The sequence below is a fragment of the Schistocerca serialis genome, chromosome 6 (genome assembly GCF_023864345.2).
Source record: "Schistocerca serialis cubense isolate TAMUIC-IGC-003099 chromosome 6, iqSchSeri2.2, whole genome shotgun sequence".
NCBI classification, from domain to species: domain Eukaryota; kingdom Metazoa; phylum Arthropoda; class Insecta; order Orthoptera; family Acrididae; genus Schistocerca; species Schistocerca serialis.
The window spans coordinates 573,690,246-573,712,611 of NC_064643.1; the positions used below are offsets into that span (position 1 = coordinate 573,690,246).

General features: G+C 40.2%; 1 protein-coding gene across 1 annotated transcript in view; it reads left to right on the plus strand.

Moving 5' to 3' along the window:
- Window positions 1-22,366, plus strand: part of LOC126484990 (uncharacterized) — an 81,278-nt gene that overhangs the window by 46,247 nt on the left and 12,665 nt on the right. The window contains exon 2 of the mRNA XM_050108596.1: window positions 2,638-2,789. Coding sequence (XP_049964553.1) covers window positions 2,638-2,789 — 152 coding nt within the window. The remainder of the gene's footprint in view (window positions 1-2,637; window positions 2,790-22,366) is intronic.

Consider the following 22,366-nt stretch of genomic DNA (forward strand, 5'->3'; position numbering starts at 1 on the left):
TTACGGAACCTAAAGGTACCTGATCGTAGACAGTAATTGCTAAACGCTACAAATCCTGATCGAAATGCACCCTGCATAAGGCAAAAAGGTCGTAGACTTTAGTGCCACCTCGGTATTATCATCACTCACCCGATGGACAGTTGGTAGACAGCACAACGCACGTCTGATCCGTCTTTCGCTGTATTCATTCTGACGAAAGGTGATTTCGAGAGGGGCTAACTCAGCTAGCAAACACTCAGGGCCCGAGATGACATGGGCCATTGAGAATGGGTACTTCGTACGTTGGTGTGTCATTCGACTATCATCTAAGATTAGGGCCGTTTTAGGTTCCGTAAAGGACACTTCTGGTTTTCGTAATGCGAGTGTCTACCGTACTCCTTGCTGTTGTGGCGTGCGTGTCATATATTGGTCAGACTAACAGGACTGTTGAGAACCGGTATACTGAGCATAAGCGACACGCACGCTTACAACAACCGAGCAAATCCGCCATTGCAGAACGTTGTCTTGGCACCGGTTGTCCTACCGAATATAAAACCACGGATATTCTCTAATGCACTTCCAGCTGTACGGATTGTGTTATACAGGAAGCTATTGAAATGAAATTAGTAAGTAACACTATAAATAGCGACGTTTCCATTATTTTCAAATTCAGTATGCAATACTGCTCTCTGCTTTGTCCAAAAACGGAGGGACATCGCTAGTTTTTACAGGGTACGGGAGTGTTATCTTTCCGGAGTTTCTCTAAAACCCGAAGCTTAATTCCCTCGCCTACTTGTTACAATTGGGCTTTGAAAATGGCAGGGTGTGCTTCTGTCGAAATATCTGCAGTTGTCGGCGCCGTCACCTGGCTGCATGCCCATAAGTTATTTGAAGACAGAGATTTTAATTTAGTTTTCTTTAAGAAGTTTACTAAATTAGCAATTATTTACTACAATGATAGATTTAATTTGCATGCAATATTTCCCATAAATATTTTTGCTTTAAGTAATTCTTTTTCAATAATGCTACGTTTTAATAAACAAGTCCCAAAATTATAAAATTTGCATGATGTTGTTGTTGTTGTTGTGGTCTTCAGTCCTGAGACTGGTTTGATGCAGCTCTCCATGCTACTCTATCCTGTGCAAGCTTCTTCATCTCCCAGTACCTACTGCAGCCTACATCCTTCTGAATTTGATCTCTTGGACTCCCTCTACGATTTTTACCCTCCACGCTGTACTCCAATACTAAACTGGTGATCCCTCGATGTCTCAGAACATGTCCTACCAACCGAACCCTTCTTCTAGTCTCCCCAATTCTATTCAATACCTCCTCATTAGTTATGTGATCTACCCATCTAATCTTCAGCATTCTCCTGTAGCACCACATTTCGAAAGCTTCTATTCTCTTCTTGTCTAAACTATTTATTGTCCACTTTTCACTTCCATACATGGCTACACTCCATACAAATAATTTCAGAAACGACTTCCTGACATTTAAATCTATACTCGATGTTAACAAACTTTTCTTCTTCAGAAACGTTTTCCTTGCCATTGCCATTCTACATTTTATATCCTCTCTACTTCGACCATCATCAGTTATTTTGCTCCCCAAATAGCAAAACTCCTTTACTACTTTAAGTGTCTCATTTCCTAATCTAATTCCCTCAGCATCACCCGACTTAATTCGACTACATTCCATTATCCTCGTTTTGCTTTTGTTGATGCTCATCTCATACCCTCCTTTCAAGAGACTGTCCATTCCGTTCAGCTACTCTTCCAAGTCCTTTGCTGTCTCTGACAGAATTACAATGTCATCGGCGAACCTCAAAGTTTTTATTTCTTCTCCATAGATTTTAATACCTACTCCGAACTTTTCTTTTGTTTCCTTTATTGCTTGCTCAACATACAGATTGAATAACATCGGGGATAGGCTACAACCCTGTCTCACTCCCTTCCCAAGCACTGCTTCCCTTTCATGTCCCTCGACTCTTATAACTGCCATCTGGTTTCTGTACAAATTGTAAATAGCCTTTCGCCTCCTGTATTTTGCCCCTGCCACCTTCAGAATTTGAAAGAGAGTATTCCAGTCAACATTGTCAAAAGCTTTAAGTCTACAAATGCTAGAAACGTAGGTTTGCCTTTCCTTAATCTTTCTTCTAAGAAAAGTCGTAGGGTCAGGATTACCTCTTGTGTCCGACCTTTCTACGGAATCCAAACTGATCTTCCCCGAGGTCAGATTCTATCAGTTTTTCCATTCGTCTGCAAAGAATTCGCGTTAGTATTTTGCAGCTGTGACTTATTATACTGATAGTTCGGTAATTTTCACATCTGTCAACACCTGCTTTCTTTGGGATTGGAATTATTACATTCTTCTTATTTGCAAGATAAGCGAAGAAAAAATCGCGGAAGGACTGCTCTAAGAGGGAGAGAGGAGGGGCGATGGAGTACAGCTTTAGAATGTCTGCTAGGGATGACCTTGGTGACTCGCAGGATAGTAAATGAAACCAAAGGTAATTAGTCTCTAACAAGCCAATAGAGAGGAAAAGTCTCTTATCCCAAAATACTAATAAAATACCCCCGAACAACGGGTTGTGGGTGTATCCTTGCTTGGCTGGTACCCTTGTGTGCGCCTGCTGAGGCTGCTCGGTGGGTGTTACAGACGAAGCTGGCGTCCTGAGCGGCCGGCTCTCACCTCGGCCCACAGCTCAGCCGCCTCCGCCCTAAGGACGCGCGCCGCGGGCTGCCGACTCGTCAGGGGCGCCGCCTATCGACCCGCCGCCCAGCGCAACGCAGCACTGCGCGCCATGGCCGGTAACTCCATTTGGCGCGGCGAGCCGGGCCGGCCACTGCTGCGGAACGACAGGCGTCCGCGTTCCGGCACTTCACCTCCGGCTCCTCCTCAGCTCTACCCGACCATATCAGCACTTCAGCCAAAGTCCTCCTCTCCCACTATCGCGGATACTCACCTTGTATCGTTAGTGATTTCATACACAGGGGGCTCAAAAACTGTTTTAAATCCTTGTAAGGGTGTTGTAATGTAGATTCTGAAATGCTTGTAAGGGTAGATGGTGCTGAGAAACAATTAAACAGAAATTAATTTCAATACGTTACGCCGAGTTAATTAGCATTGAAATTAACCAATTATGCCTGTGCGAGCACAAATTTAAGCGACATCCAGAGACGGTGTCGTCCAACATGGGCTCCGATTCGTTCCCTACAACCGAAAAATAGATCGTTACAAAAATTGGACATTGGATGGTAGTAGGGATCGAACCCAAGCCAAAGGCTGAGCAGTCTCGTATGCTATCACGTTATGCTACGAGAACAACTGACACGAATAGTATCTGGCAGAAGCTTCAATGTATCTACGCGCAATGTCCTGATTGGATAACTTCAAAACTAATTAGGTCGAAAACGGTGCAACGTATCGAATTTTTTCTTAATTATCTCTCGGTACAATCGACCTGGCAACGCCCTTACAAATTTTTCACACTGTTTCTGACCATCCTGTATTAATGCTGATTTCCCAACTTCCGAAACCTATGCTGTTTCACCACTACCCAAACACTGGGAAAGAAAAATAAGTCTTTTTATTGCATTTTTAGTCAATGAACGTAAATGGGAACTATGTCAAGGGGAATATGTACAATGGATGTGAACTTTTGTAAATACTGTGATGAAAACGTAAGCGAGTGTGTTTCATATATACATACCAATTTGTGAAAGAAAAGCAACGCCCTTAAGAAAAATAAGTCTTTTAATTGCATTTTTAGTCAATAAACGTAAATGGGAACTATGTCGAGGGGAATATGTACAATGGATGTGAACTTACGTAAATATTGTGATGAAAATGTAAGCGAGTGTGTTTCATATATACATACCAATTTGTGAAAGAAAAGCAACGCCCTTACAAATTTTTCACATTGTTTCTGACCATCCTGTATTAATCTTGATTTCCCAACTTCCGTAACCTACACTGTTTCACCACTATCCAAACATTAGAAAAGAAAAATACGTCTTTTAATTGCATTTTTAGTCCATAAACGTAAATCGGAACTATGTCGAGGGGAATATGTACAATGGATGTGAACTTATGTAAATACTGTGATGAAAATGTAAACGAGTGTGTTTCATATATACATACCAATTTGTGAAAGAAAGTGTATTTTCTTGTACATTTGACATTCAGTTAGATTGCTCGTAATAAAATACTGAAAAAAAACAGTACATGTCCCGTTCAGACCTTTTCTCAGTGTGATAAAAGTTATTCACTTTCTCGAGTGTATTGTCCAACAGCATCGCTAAATATTAGCAGTATGTATATCATTTTCAGTAGAAAATGTTGACTGAGAATGGGAAAAACTTAGGAGGGTTCTATTTTATTTATTTATTTATTTATTCAATTGTGCTGACTATCTTAGCACGCGCCTCTGGCGACCCACACTCACACCCAGCGCCACCTATCTGCAGCCCCCATCCCTGTCCTCCATACTCACTACTTTTGGATTCCGCGTGAAGCCAAACGTAAGTGTGCTTCCACGCTGGAATTGGTGGGTTGATTGCCCATAGAGGCGAACCAAATTATATGAAAGCGTGGTGTCTGTTTTTTCGAACCTGTCCGAAAGAACAGACATCACACTTTCATAGAACACGAGACTGGCTGCCTTTTCTTATGCTCATGGCGGACTGCGGTGTTAAAGACATAACTTCGCCAATACAACTATGTGTCCCACTTAGAGCGATCAATATGATGGACGATGATGGGAGCTGCTCTCAAATTACTGTTAACTCTCTCAGCAAATTTTGGGTTTGGGTAGGCTGGAGTACCAGAAGTAGCAGTAGCGTTGGTAGTCGTGTGGGCTATTCCCAACTCAAAACATTATGCTGTGATGTCACAGAGGTAAAGGCAGTCGCCTTACCAGATACGATAGTCCTACACAGACCAATGGTTCTGAAGACACCTCTCCAACATTTTATTGTCAATAAGGCAGTAACGTTCCCGTTGTTAGTAACCACCAGAAAAGCATACATGCGGCTGCGCACACCAGTGCGAACCGGTTCCCCTTCTTGGATTCGATGTGAGCGAGCGGTGGAGAGACATTTAAAAGTTTTCTTGAATATTTCGAAAACTGTGGCGTCTGAGGCCTTTTGTCACGCTCCGCGCGACTCCCCTCGTCGGAGGTTCGAGTCCTCTCTCGGGCCTGGGTGTGAGTGTTGTCCTTAGTAAGTTAGTTTAAGTTAGATTAAGTAGTGTGTAAGGTTAGGGACCGATGACCTAAGCAATTTGGTTCCATAAGATCTTACCACAAATTTCCAAAATTTCCACCATGTTGCAGGAAGAATGTATAAGATTTCCCTGAAAACCATACAGTAGTTATTCATTCCGATCTGACTGGAAGCTGCTCTGAATACCCTTCCCTACACCATATTTAGCATGGTTATAAGTTGTGTTGTTAGTGTTTCCATATTTTTATCCATCCCCTGTATTTGTAGTTGCAAAAATATCACTGACGAACTTTTACCAATGTTTAAAATAACATGACCTTTCCCTCTCTATTCTTTACTATCGTGTTTACCAAGCTTCATAATGTAGTAACTAGTATCAATCGTCCACGTTAGTGTATCAGCACGCCCTCTGATGAAGCAACCCTCTTCAACGTCATGTTTGAAAGAGAAGGAAACTAGTATGAGATAAAGAACACTCCTTGCTGCGTCAAAGCGAAAAACCCAACTAAATAACCTAAAATGTTATGAGATGACAACTTCACCGGAGAACATTTTAGTCACTGACATAAATGTGCACACTGGCCGCTTTGAAGAGCTTTCTATGCTGAGAACTGGTGCCAGGCCGTCATGTGGCTCTTCATCGCTGTCGTGAATCATAATCGTCAAGTGGTACGGTCGCAGGTTCGAGTCCTGCCTCGGGCATGGATGTGTGTGATGTCCTTAGGTTAGTTAGGTTTAATTAGTTCTAAGTTCTGGGGTACTGATGGCCTAAGATGTTAAGTCCCACAGTGCTCAGAGCCATTTGAACCATTTTTTTGAGATGCTAACCAACAGCGATCGGAGACGAGTGTCACACCCGGTCAATGAAAATTTGTTTCAAACTCGACAGGAATTCCTGCTGTCAGTGAATTAAGATTCAACCAGTTTCAGTGCGAAGATTGCGAAGGGAACTGTACGCAAAAGACGTTTACTGTCAGGTTCGTTGCAAAACGATATTTCTCAAATCGGCACTAAGTTGTAGAGCGACGTTCAATAAGTAGAGGAACAGAATTTTTCCTGAAAGCAGACTGGCTTTATTCAGCATTCTTAAACACCAAATTACTCCCCACTATTCGTGTTGTAAAACCCTATTTTTGAACACAATCTTCCTTGAAGGCGACGGCCTTATGCCACCTAACTGGGATGACCGGTATGCCGGTTTGGTATCACTCTACTGGTTGACGTCGGAGGCAACGTCTTGCTGCAAGCAATAACCTCTCGAGTATACACCTGCTTCTTCTAGCAGAGTGCATCCTTCATTACCCCGAACAGATGCAAGCCAGAAGATCCGAGATGCGGGCTGTACGGCGGAGGAGGAAGAAGTGACCAGTGAAGTTTTGTAAGCTTCTCTCGGGTTCGCAGGCTTGTCTGAGGCCTTGCGTTGTCATGAAGAAGGAAAAGATCGTTTTCATTTTTGTGGCAACGAACACGAAGTAGTTTCTTCAATTTCCTGAGGGTAGGAGTCGCAACTGCGTGCAGCCGACTGGCACGTGGGAGATCGAACCGGCTCGCACGTCCTTGTTGTGGTAATTACAAACGCCTCGGCCCCCACCGCCAGATCGCCATGGACATTTTACACGCATCTATGAAGATCTGTGATGCTCTTGTTTTTCCCCAAAGGAAACTCGATGATAGAACTCGGCCTGGAACGCACCTCCATTACAGGCACCATTTGAAGGCCAAGTATAGCGGAAATACCTATCGGAATCCCATGAATCTATTGGGGCTGAAGGGGAAATACTCCAGCAAGTACCGCATCACGATTCACTGTTTTTCAACCGAAATTGGTCAAGGAAAAAAATGTGTTACATTACTACTGAACTCCATTCATATATCTTAAATGGTCAAACATACAGGGTGAAAAGTATTTAAACCGACAAACTCTGGGAGGTTGTAGGGGGACATCAAAACAAATACTTTTCCCTAATGTCATTTTTTCCTATGATGATTATTTAAACCGGTGGAGGCCGTATTACGCCCTTCAGTTGTTAGAGGGCGTATTACGTTCTTCAGTTGTAGGCAACTGCTGTCCACCAGTGTAGTAGTGCACTGTCTCTGTTTACTAATGGAGTGATACACCTGGAGTGAGTACACTGATATGGTTGGTGCGTACTACGTAGCGCACCACAACGGACGAGCTGCACAGCGGGTTTATCAACAACAATATCCTAGTCACCGTATCCCGCAAAATACGACCTTTGCTGCTGTGTACCAACGTCTGCGTAAGACCGGGTCATTTAGCAGATTACCTGGACAGGGACGCCGTCGCACGGTTAAGAACGCAGCAATTTGAGGAAGCTGTCTTGCAGCATATGGAGTGGGATCCTTCAATCAGCACTCGTGCAATTGCACGTAACGTGCGGACGAATCAGACGAATGTAAGAACAGTCCTTCGAGAGCAATTACGTCCACTTCACTTACAGCGTGTCCACACCTGGAACCAGTTGATTATCCACCCAGAGCACAGTTTTCGCACTGGTACCTGCAACAGTGTGAAATGCATCCTACATTTCCATCCTCTGTGTTGTTTACAGATGAAGCAGCGTTTGGGAGTGATGGAGTCATCAACACGCCCAATTCGCGTGTTTGGAGTGAGGATAACCCACTAGCGTTCATAAAGTGCGGTTCTTCGTTAATGTGTGGGTCGGTGTTGCTGGGGACTGTTTAATTGGGCCGTGTCTGCTACCTAGGCCATTAAATGGCAGGCACTATTACAATTTTCTGGCCAAAGCATTGTCAGAATTTCTGGAAGACGTCCTGCTCCCTACAAGACAAGACATGCGCTTCCAACATGACGGAGCGACGGCACATTTCAGTCATCGTGTGCGTCGATTCCTGGACCGACGGTTCCCAGAAACGTGGATTGGCAGAGGTGGTCCTGTACCACGGCCCGCTCGATCCCCAGATATGCCCCCTCTGCACTTTTTTGTGTGGGGAGAGATGCGCAACCTTCTTTACACAACTCCTGTTGCATCAGAAGAGGATCTGGTTGCCCGTATAGTAGCAGCAGCAGGAACAGTTGAGGATACTCCTGGGATTTTTGCCCGTTTCAGACAGAACATGATCCGACGGTGTAATCTTTGTTTACATGTCAATGGAGGCATTTTTGAAAATCTACTGTAATTGAAATTGGGTTGTGTTTATGTGTTGTCTCTTGGTCATAAAAAAATGGAAAAGTCTTTGTTGGTTTAATTAATTTGCCGCCAGAGAAATCTTCCTCAACCGGTTTAAATACTCTTCATAGGAAAAAATGACGTTAGGAAAAAATATTTGTTTTGATGTCCCCTACAACCTCCCAGAGTTTGTCGGTTTAAATAGTTTACACCCTGTATAATCTGGACAGTAGCTGACTCGGAGCGTGTTACATGGTATGGGCGTAATATTTCCTGGGATTAACTAACATTTGTCCGATGTGATTATGTTGGTTAACGCCCCAAGGTTAGTCTGCACTGTCTATGGTAAAAACGACCTGATAAGCTTGAAGGACGCGAAATGAGTGTCCATAAATGTAAAGAAGAAATCGTAAGTTCACGTTCGCCCCGTGACAATCCGAAGGGTTCACAATGTCATCATCACATGTGCATGCCCGAACACATATATCTATACTCAACGTAGGTAGTACTGATACTATACACATGAAGCGTATTTGTATTCGTGATTGTAGAAGTGTATGTGAAGTTGCACGTAACGTGTGAGAGGTCGTAGGGAACCAACACAATTAGCCTTTGAAAGATTAATTTCAAGGAGACCAGCTCAATTAGATGGAAATTATACTGAGAAGGTTATAACGGGAGAATAGTATTCTAGCGAAAATAAGTTTGGTTGGACTTAAGTGAACGTATTTCTAGCCAAACAACTTCTCTCATGTGTTGTACGATATTTTCTATGGTTATCAACTAAAAGTGAAAAAGGTTAAGCCAGTGCAGTAACCGAGAGTTTCTATAAACTACTAGTGGTCTGCCTAACGTTTATTATTAGCAAGTCTTCCGAGCCCCCATCAATGTAAATAAATAGATCGGTATTTTCGTGGATACGATGTCCCCTTTCCCCGATTCTCCTTATTTAAAGTCCAGAGACGTTTGTCCACTGTTTCGCTTGATGTTTAGCGGATTGTTTCTTTGTATTGTTGCCACCTAATAAAATAACTGATTAGTTTTTGAGATATTTTTATTTATCACTCGTAAAGAAGATAAATGCTAAGTCTGACAATTGACGAAACTTGTACATTATCGAAATCGGAACTGCCAACGGAAAAACCGTGAAGTGAACTCACCAAAATCTAGACAAAAAGGGGTTGTGCATAATGTTTCTCTGTATCTACCTCACACACACTGTTCTACTTCGAAACCGTCTGCTTCTATTAACCTGGGGCTCGTGGCGTCATTGTTCTATCGTCGAGCAAGCTGCACATACGTCACGTAATGATTCTCTAATCATTTTGTATGCCACTAAATTGAAGTGAGTGCCTGTGTAACTCAATGATTTGCTAAGCGATGAGAGTCCCTCAGAGAGCGTCGATTCTGAATTCTTGGAAATCTTGTTTATACAGCTTTGATTCATTAAGATTGATATAAAGATAATAATTCTAAAAACACAACAGAGAGTACAAAATTTACCACAATATTACCAATACTAAATCCGAATGTCAGACGATAGCATTTTATATAATGAGTGTGAAACTGCGATCAGATTTTATCTACGCAACGTGAAAGAAATCTAACAAGTTTATTTCTGTCGACGTTTTGCTGTCACTTCCTGTCAGATTGAAATTGTGTATGAAACTGGGACTCGAACCTGGAACCTTTACCATTCACGGGCTACCCATACACGACTCACGAAGTGTCCTCGCATCTCTGCTTACGCTTTTACCTCATATCCTCCTTTCCACATCTACGTCTACAATTAAGTGCATGGCAGAGGGTTCATGAAACCACCTTCAAGCTATTTCTCTATCATTCCACTCTCCAACAGCACATGGGAAAAACGAACACCTAAATCTTTCCGTGCGAACTCTGCCTTTGTATGTGGACACCACAAGAAACGCCTTTATTTGTCACCCCAGCTCTCGTATCTTATCCGTGCCAGTCTCTCCCCTATTTCACGTTAATACAAAACAAGCTGCCCTTCTTTGAACTTTTTCAATGTCCTCCTTAAAGCCTATCTGATGGCAGAACGCCACGCCGCCCGCCAATACACCAGGAGAGGACGAACAAGCGAGGTGTAGGCAGTCTCTTAAGTAGGCCTGTTGCATCTTTTAAGTGTTCTGGGCAATAAATGGCAGTCTTTGGTTCGCTCTCCCCACAATATTATCTATGTGATTCTTAATTAAAATTATTCTTTATCTTTATAGATGAGGAATAACAGAGAGCGTATAACACTGCCATGATGAATGCTTCTGTTTACCTGATGATTTTCCCTCGGTTACTAAAAGCTCCGTCCTTTATGACCCGAAATCATGGGTCCAGTCGCATAACTGAGACGATACTCCAAGCCACTCTGTTTAATTAGAAGTCGCTTTTGGGTAACGGCGTCAGAAACATTCTGGAAATGTAGAAATATGGTATAAACTTGAGATCCTCAGTCGATAGCACTCACTGCTTTGAATGTAGAGCTACATGTGTTTCACAAGAACGATATTTTCTGGATCGTGTTGACTGTCTGTCAATAAATAGTTTTCCGCAAGGTAATTAATAACGCCCCAACACAGCAGATATTCTATGGTCATACTGAAAACTGACGATGTGGGTCTGTAATTCAGCGGATTATTGCATCTTCGTTCTTGAATACTAGTTTCTCCTATGGAACTTTGCAGTCTCTAGGTACCAATCTTTCATCGAGCGATAGGTTGTATATGACTTCTAAGTATGGAGTAACCGTGTCAGCGTACTCTGAAAGGAACCTAATTGGTATACAGTCAAGACCAGAAAACTTGCTCTTATTAAGTGATCTGAGCTGCTTCGCTACATCTAGGATATTTACTGACTTACTCGTGTTGTCAACAGTTCTTGATTCGCATTCTGGAATATTTGCTTCGTCTTTTTTGGCCTAGGAATTTCAGAAAAACGTGTTTACTAACTCCGCTTTAGTGGCACTGCAACCGTTAACATTACCACTGTTATTGCGCAGTGAAGATATTAACGGTCTGGCTGCTGCTATACTTCACATACTGCAAGTACTTACAAACACCACAGTTCTCCTGCGAAACTTTGCAGCAATAACACTCATAGAAGAAAGGATTTTGCTGAGATAAGGCTTACACACAGCCTAGGGGATTGTTTCCTGAACGAATTTCGTACATTGCAACGAAACTTCCTGGCAGACCAAACCTCTGTGCCGAACGGAGACCTTTGACTTTCGTGTCCTGGTCTGGCACACAGTTTTAATCTGCCAGGAAGTTCTACACGGCGCACACTCCAGTGCAAGGAGGAAAATTCATCCCGTATGTTGTCATTACTTTATATTACTTTAAATTTTGGCTTGTGTGGTAAATCGAAGTCGGAATTTCGATCTCCTACTTCCACTGAGATAGCTCAATTACTTCGAAATGTATATTTGAACAGTGTGTAAAATCAAGTAGTGCAAAGTACTCGTACCTCAAATTAACCTGGGAACGCTGTCGGCAATGAAACATTTTACTCGCTACATTTTTCTCGCTACAAATAAAAGGTGCCTCTGACTGTTCCTAAATGTTAGCAACATGGGTCATGGTTTCTAAATGAGAAAAAGGAAACGAAAATATGAGGCATTTGTGCACAGCTGGATGATTAATATATTGTAAATGTAAGCGTAGAGTTACGCCGCAATTGTCACAGTCAATAAAATTCTTCTGGGTACTTGACCGCACTGTCAAAGAGCATAGTTTTCTGACGTTTTGACACTGTTGCAAATGGCCTTCTTCAGAGTGTATTTGCTAACTGACTGTAACGTTAGCAAAAACAGCATAAGAAAGGCCATTTGTAAATGTTACTAAAATGTCGGAGACTTTTATCCACTGAAAATGCAGTCACATACCCAGAAGCATTTTATTGAGCGGATTTTCAAAAACCTAGAAATTTATAGTAATCTTCCGTCACAGACTACAGTTTGATATGATAAAGGAATAAACTTCCAATACGCAAAAATTTAGGTTAGAACAACTACAAGCTTTTATTCAGAAGTAGTCGATCAGCTAGCGAATGACTGTTTGCTATAAATCATTGTGCGTTGAGAGATCTAGATTCACGAGAATTCTGTCAGTCGTTAAAGAAAGAGCAGTAGGGTATGTGTAATGTAGTCACAAAAAAATGTCAGTGCAACACTATCCATTTCATGATAGAATCACCGGAAACATTAAATACAGTTGAAACAAAAATCAATTAGCTAGAACAAAGATTTTTAGGCCAAAATAGTTTGACAAAAAGTGAAGAACTGGAGACAACCTCTACAAAGAAGAAAACAATAAATGTTCTTACTAAAAGTCGCAACTGTTACAAGAAACCTCTCAACGATTACTGAAGTGAGAATACTGGCATTGCTGATTGTACTCAATAGTGATAGCAATCATAGTTCTGGGGAAAAAGATACATATTCAGTCATTGAGCGAAACTTCGACAGCTTAAGACAATGTACATTTGTTCTCTGCGTGACGTAACTCTCAATAACGTTGCTGAACAGGAATATAAATGAGCTGATAAAAATTCAGTCCTTATGTAATGTACTTACGTTTCCAAATATCTCTGCTCGTCAGTCTTGGGGTATTTTACTGCATCTTCAACCATAGGAGAAATTCGGTTACTTTTCAGTTGTAAAACTTATACTTATAAAAAGATATAACCGCAATTTGACTGTGTGATATGCTTTATTACATGATCTACATTTCAGCATTAGGCCATTTTCAATTGCTACAAATGTCAGAAATCGTATGACTTTTGTGGAACACAAGTATCGTTAAAATTTACATCTTCGGTTATATAAAACTGAAATTTTGTAAGTAAAAGTCGGAATTTTTTCGTGTTATGTTACTTGGCTGTGACTTGCATGACGTATTAACAGGATAAGGCTGTGAAATAAAACGGGTTATCAGATCACAGCCTTACACGTTTCTGTGATGTAAAACCTTACTGCACCCTCTGCTGAGGGAAAAGTTTGCTATCATTTCATTCATAATAGTCAAACACATATTGTGCCCTTACAGATATCAAATTTCACATTTGCTCAATAATATATATGACGTGTGAATGACCTAAGTTTTAAAGCATATAGAACCTGAATTACCACTATTTACGAGAAACGTGCGGTAGTGAGGTAGCCAGTCACGAATAAGACAATAATTTCATGTATTGTGATTCATGACAGATCTGTGAGTAGCCTACATTCAGAAAATATTGAAGGACAATCCTCCCCTTCACACATGTTCACTGTGCTTTTCAAGCTATGCACCCTCATACTCGGGAACTTTGTACCACTGCTTTATCTTTCGAGCACTGACATGTTCACTCGATGTACACACAAATATAAATTAGAAAATGCCATAATAGAGACTAAAATAAATATTTTTAACTAGAGTTATTTCCTGTTTCCAGTATCGTATATACCGATTGAGTTTCGTGTAATTTACATTGTTTAACAAACTTTTGATAAATGTTACAATGTCAACTTAGACATGATAACATTCTGAAAACCCGACCCCACTTCAGAAATATAAACACGTCGATGAATAATTTCGAAAAGGCAATGATTTGTAGGTTTCATAAATTACTCTAAAATAATGTTTCTCATACTGCTGTATTGCCACTTTATGAAACATCAATTTTCGGTCAGAAATGGACCGTCCTTATGTCTTTTCACTCCACTAAAAAGTGACAAATGTATGAGCTACAGTTAGTAATTACGAAAATAGTCATAATATTCTAATAATGCTATAAACCATCATGTTACATCCAAATACAATATGGAGTACGTACAGCACACACTACGAAACGTGGCGAAACACGTGACAAGATTGAATTGATGTGTGATTTTCAATCATAAACATCAGCAAAAGTGTTAGAAGCGCAACCAAAACTACGAAACAGGCAGACGAAGACTTAGAAATTACATCCCAAGTAACAATATATGATAACCTACTTATCATAGACACAATCATAAGATTAAAAGGATTAAGTGAGACAATGAATACATTATTATACCAAACAGAAGAATGAATACCTCATTTTGTCAAACGAAAAAAATTTGCATTTAATTTATGGAAATATTAAAATTACGTAATTATTTAAAATAAAATGTTCAGGAGAATGAACACACCATCTTTTCAAACCGCACAAACTTTTGTAAAAAGATGATAAACATTTTACATTACAATATTTTTGTAAACTACGAGGGCAGTTCAATAAGTAATGCAACACATTTTTTTTCTCGGCCAATTTTGGTTGAAAAAACCGGAAAATTCTTGTGGAATATTTTCAAACATTCCCGCTTCGTCTCGTATAGTTTCATTGACTTCCGGCAGGTGGCAGCGCTGTACGGAGCTGTTAAAATGGCGTCTGTAACGGATGTGCGTTGCAAACAACGGGCAGTGATCGAGTTTCTTTTGGCGGAAAACCAGGGCATCTCAGATATTCATAGGCGCTTGCAGAAAGTCTACGTTGATCTGGCAGTGGACAAAAGCACGGTGAGTCGTTGGGCAAAGCGTGTGTCATCATCGCCGCAAGGTCAAGCAAGACTGTCTGATCTCCCGCGTGCGGGCCGGCCGTGCACAGCTGTGACTCCTGCAATGGCGGAGCGTGCGAACACACTCGTTTGAGATGATCGACGGATCACCATCAAACAACTCAGTGCTCAACTTGACATCTCTGTTGGTAGTGCTGTCATAATTGTTCACCAGTTGGGATATTCAAAGGTTTGTTCCCGCTGGGTCCCTCGTTGTCTAACCGAACACCATAAAGAGCAAAGGAGAACCATCTGTGCGGAATTGCTTGCTGAGGGTGACAATTTCTTGTCAAAGATTGTTACAGGCGATGAAACATGGGTTCATCACTTCGAACCTGAAACAAAACGGCAATCAATGGAGTGGTGCCATACCCACTCCCCTACCAAGAAAAAGTTTAGAGCCATACCCTCAGCCGGTAAAGTCATGGTTACAGTCTTTTGTGACGCTGAAGGGGTTATTCTGTTCGATATCTTCCCCATGGTCAAACGATCAACTCTGAAGTGTATTGTGCTACTCTTCAGAAATTGAAGAAACGACTTCAGCGTGTTCGTAGGCACAAAAATCTGAACGAACTTCTCCTTCTTCATGACAACGCAAGACCTCACACAAGTCTTCGCACCCGAGAGGAGCTCACAAAACTTCAGTGGACTGTTCTTCCTCATGCACCCTACAGCCCCGATCTCGCACCGTCGGATTTCCATATGTTTGGCCCAATAAAGGACGCAATCCGTGGGAGGCACTACGCGGATGATGAAGAAGTTATTGATGCAGTACGACGTTGGCTCCGACATCGACCAGTGGAATGGTACCGTGCAGGCATACAGGCCCTCATTTCAAGGTGGCGTAGGGCCGTAGCATTGAATGGAGATTACGTTGAAAAATAGTGTTGTGTAGCTAAAAGATTGGGGAATAACCTGGTGTATTTCAATGCTGAATAAAACAACCCCTGTTTCAGAAAAAAAACATGTTGCATTACTTATTGAACTGCCCTCGTACATGCAGGCGTGAGAATTGAAGATGACTATTCATGGTTGTACATAATTAGAGATAGTTCAAGCTCTTGTATTCCTACTGTGAATATGTTGTACAGCTATTTTATTTAAAGGTAGTGTAATTGTTATCTCACAGAGGGAAATACTACAAAACCGACTGCTAGAGTTTTATGTTGGCACCTTCAGATAAGAAGCAACATAGCATCTAATCATCAAGTTGACAAGGTCATTACAAAACTTACAACCTCCTAGAAAAAAAATGAGCATGTAGTACAGAAACACAAGCTCTTTTGTATGAGTATATTGCATATCGCTTTTGTTTAAGCGTAAGGTAAATTCTATCATAGAAAGGAAAGTACTGCAACACTGCTGACTACCACATCATCACGTCACCTCCAGTCACCAAGCAGTATAACACCTAGTCTGCAGGTTGATAAGTCTACTAAAAAAATTACAGCTTCTGGCCCAGAAAGTGCTAGATACATCATAACAAAAATTTGAATCCCTTGTGTACTCACTATGCACATACTTCATATCTCATTTAATTGTAAAATAATTGCTGTCATAGTAAGGAAAGGGTTGTTTGTCTTATAACGAGAAACCTTCACAGAAAATAGCACAAATTTCGAGAAGAGTAATATTTAGAGTATTTTGCAGACAAACAATGAGGCTCGGAGTACACTTGTACACACCGTTGACGAGATTTTCACTTATTGGAAATCAGGTGTATACCAGTTAACGCGTGTTTGACGTAATATATGTGGGGAAGATGGTTAAAATTAGTGTGCAAGTCACAATAACCAGTCAGCATTCGGAGGAGATTTGAAATGACACCTGTGTAAAGCTGGCACTGAGGAGGACTGTACGAAAACTTCACAGATGGTTATTCTTTCACCTAATTTGGTGACTGCGTCAATGATGGGAAAGTTATCATATATCAAGTTGCTGTGCGCTTCACCAAATGCAGATAGTTTACAAGAGAATGAGGTCCATTCATATACTGACTTGCAGCACTAACGATAATCTTAATGAGCAGAAAGACTCAACAAAAAGTACCTACATAACTTTCGTGAAATCTTAATGATCTGAGACTAGACAAAATGTATTCCATATTAGTCTATGTAATGTCAACTTTGAATTGTCGTGAGCTACATCTGCCAATGTATTACGCAATTTTTTTAAAACTGCAGTATCTTTTTTCAGCTTTCCTAATTCGGTAGTACAGAAGACAGTGTTGCAGTACTATCCTCTCTATGACAACAATTACTTTACATCTAAGTAAAATACACATGCAAAATATTTGTTGAATATATAAGAAGTTTGCAGTATATGTAAAAGTTCATGTATTTCCTGGAAGAAAAAAATGGTTCAAATGGCTCTGAGCACTATGGGACTCAACATCTTAGGTCATAAGTCCTCTAGAACTTAGAACTACTTAAACCTAACTAACCTAAGGACATCACACACACCCATGCCCGAGGCAGGATTCGAACCTGCGACCGTAGCAGTCCCGCGGTTCCGGACTGCAGCGCCAGAACCGCACGGCCACCGCGGCCGGGTTTCGTGGAAGAGAAGTTGCAGTTTTTGTAATTGTCTTATCAACCTGCAGACTAGCTGTTGTAGCATCTTAGATTCAGTTTTACACCCCCAGCATAGTAAGTTCATTTAATTTCAAGATGTTGTCCTCTGCAATGTGTAACAAGACAAGGATATATTTTTTACTCCTTGCACGTTCAATTGTCTTTCTCTCGATGGAGACCAAGACAGTACCAGAAAGATGAGTTAGCGTTCATCAGCTCATTGAATTACATGCTTTGCTGTCTATTTCCACCACATGTAATTAGGCGCCATTACAGGAAACATTATTATCCGAATAATGTTCCCATAAAAGCTTCCAAAGTGAAAGCTATCTAATACTGTGCGTAATCCTTATCTGGAAGTCCGATAATTCACGTTGTCAAAATAAAACACAAAGTAAAGAAAATTCTTCATTAGTTATTTCTCATCAACCCTGAGTCTCATGTTCCGAGATTAGGCGGCTGCCTAACAACGCAGGTGAGGAACTATTGTTTTCATGTTTAAGATTTGCCTCTATGCAGAGAGGCTACATGGTAAGGAATAGGTACAGGGTTATTACAAATGATTGAAGCGATTTCACATCTCTACAATAACTTTATTATATGAGGTATTTTCACAATGCTTTGCACACACATACAAAAACTCAAAAAGTTTTTTTTCGGTATTCACAAATGTTCGATATGTGCCCCTTTAGTGATTCGGCTGTTGCAACCGCGCCGAAAATTCAAAGCGTTTGACTTTGTCATCGGGTGTCAGGGCTTGTAGCAATTGTAAACGGTAAGGCTTCTGCTTTAGCCTTTTCCGTAAGATTTTCCAAACCGTCGGCTGTGGTACGTTTAGCTCCCTGCTGGCTTTATTCGTCGACTTCCGCGGGCTACGCGTGAAACTTGCCCGCACGCGTTCAACCGTTTCTTCGCTCACTGCAGGCCGATCCGTTGATTTCCCCTTACAGAGGCATCCAGAAGCCTTAAACTGCGCATACCATCGCCTAATGGAGTTAGCAGTTGGTGGATCTTTGTTGAACTTCGTCCTGAAGTGTCGTTGCACTGTTATGACTGACTGATGTGAGTGCATTTCAAGCACGACATACGCTTTCTCGACTCCTGTCGCCATTTTGTCCCACTGCGCTCTCGAGCTCTCTGGCGGCAGAAACCTGAAGTGCGGCTTCAGCCGAACAAAACTTTATGAGTTTTTCTACGTATCTGTAGTGTGACGTGACCATATGTCAATGAATGGAGCTACAGTGAATTTATAAAATCGCTTCAATCATTTGTAATAACCCTGCAAATATCCAGAAAAAGCATTTTCTTTCTTTCATTAACATCTTTTTTTCCTGAGAGTTTTAGGTTCCTTGATGACTGAAGGTGCTATGAGAACGCAACCTTTCTGTGCTAACAATTACTTAACATTTAAATAAAATAGTTATGCAGTATATTCATAATGAGTTTAAAAGAAATTGTAATTTTTGTAATGAAGCACACCGATGAATAGACTTTTTCTTCTCACATCATTAGGCACCTCATATTTTATAAAAAGGGAAAGTAACATGTTTATAAGCTGTTTATAAAAGTTTGTTTGGTACAGTCTCCTGTACATTTTATTTTGGATAATTATACAATTTTAATATGGCCATGAGCTGGATCCAATTTATTTTTGGTTTGAAAATGCTATTTTCAGTCTCCTTCATGGCACAAAATGTCGTTATTCTTTCACCTAATTTGGTGACTGCGTCAATGATGGGAAAGTTATCATATATCAAGTTGCTGTGCGCTTCACCAAATGATCTAGTATTTGCGGTATATACTCTGGTATTATATTTGCATTTAATATGTTGGTTTATGGTAAGATTAGTGTATTATGACTGTTTTTATAATTATTTATTGTGGCTACAGTTTTCTTCTTTTTTGAGGTATGTAGACACTGGAGTATGGTCACTTTCCGATCGAAACTTATTGTTTAATATAATGACAATACTACTGCATGCAAACCATGTATTTCCTAAAATATCAATGAACAAATGTCTATTGAGACATTAGGTTACATGACCCAGCTGACAGTGTTAAGTGTTGTTGTAATATATAATATTCGGGCTACTCAGAAGGATATTCTGGCATCCTCCATGGAATTTTAGACAATTTAATCGGGTATATAGGTTACACAATTTGAGAAGAGAAATTATTAAGTTGTATTTAGACATAGTGGCACTTAGCAGATATCTGTCTTAATAATGTAGGATTTCTTGTTAGATCAGAGGCGGTTTATCAGCACAAACTGATATGAGGGTGGAGCAGGAGTAGGATAAATTACAACTTTGAAAAAAAGAATGTGGCCATACTACTACTAATAGCATACTGAACGGATTAGTGAATCCAAAACCCACTACAGAACTACAAGTATATATGACTACCACCTCTACAGACGATAAAAAAATTTAAACAAATGTGTGGTGAGATAAAAGAATTTATTAAATTAATTGAAAAAGACGAAAGTTTAATAGTGATGGGCGGATTGAACTTTGGGGTATTAGGCAAAGGAAGAGATAGAATAATAATAGGAGTATATATCCTGGGGAAGTTGGGCAGGAATAAATGTAAAGATAAACCGCTTGGTAGAATATTGCACTGTGCAGATTTCAGTCACTGCTAACTCTTTGTTTCAGAATATTGAAGAAGTTTGGATATCTGGATGAGTCCAAGCGATGAGACAAAGATCTCTAAACCAGATTTTAAACTGCAAACATTCCAGGAATAGATGTGGACTCTGACTATAATTTAAATGTTGTGAGCTGCATATGGAAAGGTAAGAAATCAGGGACATGTGACTTGGAGAAGTTAAATAAATCACAGGTTCTTGAGTGTTTCAAAGGGAGCATTAGCCAACCATTGATTGCAATAACGGAAAGAAATATCATAGAAGAGGAAAAAATAATTTGAGAGGTGAAATAGTGAAGCTAGCATGGGAAAAACTTGGCAGTAAGTGATGGCACGGTAGAAATCAATGGCTAACACACCAGATACTAAATTTAATTGACAGCAGGTAAGAATGTATCAAATAAAGTAGACAAAAGGGAATATAAACGTCTGAAAATATTGACAAACACTCAAAAACTGCTAAGGAAGTATTGTTGAAGGACAAATGAATTACTATTCGTAATAGGTAGGGAAAGTAAACAAATTTTTGAAGAAATGATAAGCAGCTGTACGAATTTAACAGTACAGATGCAAGGCAGTATTAAACATAGAAGAAAAGTGCTGCAAGTTGGTACGAGTATGTGGTAGTAACATCCAGAATGTTATGGAAAGCGAAGAGGACAGTTACGACAAGGCTACTACACTACACGAAGAATTTGATGAAACAGTGACAGACCTGAGTTGTAACAAGCTACCTAAACGACATTCCCTAGGAATTATTAAGATCTTTGAGAGAGCCAGGCATCATAAACGTACTACATTTGGTATGCAATATACATGAGAAAGGCGAAATAATCTCAGACTTCAGTTAGAAATGTAAAAATCCCAGTCCCAATGGAGGCAGGGGCTGAAAGGTGTTAATTTTGCCGAACTTCAGTTTTGTAAGATCCGATTACAAAATACTAACATGAATTACTTACAGATGAATGAAAGACTGGCAGGACTTGATCTCTCAATAGTTCATTTTCGGCCCTGAAAAGATATAGGAACACTGACCCTATGTCTCATCTTTTCCTTAAACTGAGACAAAACCACATTGATTTAGAGATTTAGAAAAAGCTTGGAAATTTTTGCCGAAAAACATTTTTGAAATTTTGAAGATATCGGTCATATAAAACAGGAATCAAATATAAAATCTGTACATAAATCAAAGTACAGTTTTAAGAGCAAAGGACATAAAATACAGGCATCTGTTGAGGAATGACTGACACAGGATTGTTGTTTAACTCCCTTGTTGTTCGATGCGAACTCCAACATGGAATTAAGCTTTACGAAGGTAGAATAATATTTTTAATGTTTGCCAATGACATTATAACTCTGTGAATGAAATAATATGAGTTGTAAGAATAGTTGAATGGAATGGACGGCATCTTGAAAAGAAATTGCAAAATGAACATCGATACAAGTAGGGCAATGGAGTGCTGTATAACACAAGCAGATGATCTTATAAGAGTTGTGCTTTTTGGAGAGTAAAATAACTGAAGATGGCAGAAGAAAAGTGTTTATACAACACTTATTGGCTATAGCAAGTATGAGTCCCCACAAAAATACATTTTTTACACCGAATATATAGATAAAATTGTTTCTGGAGTATAGCCTGGGGTGTAGCCGTATAGAGCAGTAAAATGTAGGCGTTAAACAGTACAGAAAAGCAGAGAATAGAAGTTTTTGAAATGTAGAAGATTAGTTGGTTGCTTAATGGAGAGCTACTCGTTGGATTGGGGAGAAAGAAGCCTAATTTACCAACTTGACTAATATCGGCAATGAATTAAAATATTCACTGTATCCCCAAATGAAATATATGGCACCTATTTTATTGCAAAAAAAGCGATTCATCCAGGATGGCGGCTTCGAAAATGCGCATCATGTTGGTAACATATTTTCAAACGTTATCCCTCACACCCTTCTCATACTACTGTTCATTAACCTGTTTTTGTTTTAAAAGGAAGATTCCACACAAATTGCTAACGAGGTACAATTTATATTATCAGTTTCGATGCCGTCTCAACTGATGAAATATCGTGTCTTCGATTTTTTCCCGATTTTCATACTCTTACTAATTTCAGTGGTTACTCTTATCAATTTTTCATTGTATATTTTCAAATCTTCTCGGAGACATGTCATAAGAAAGGCGGCGAAGAAAGGAGGCCCCTATAGCGACGGGAGCAGGACAGA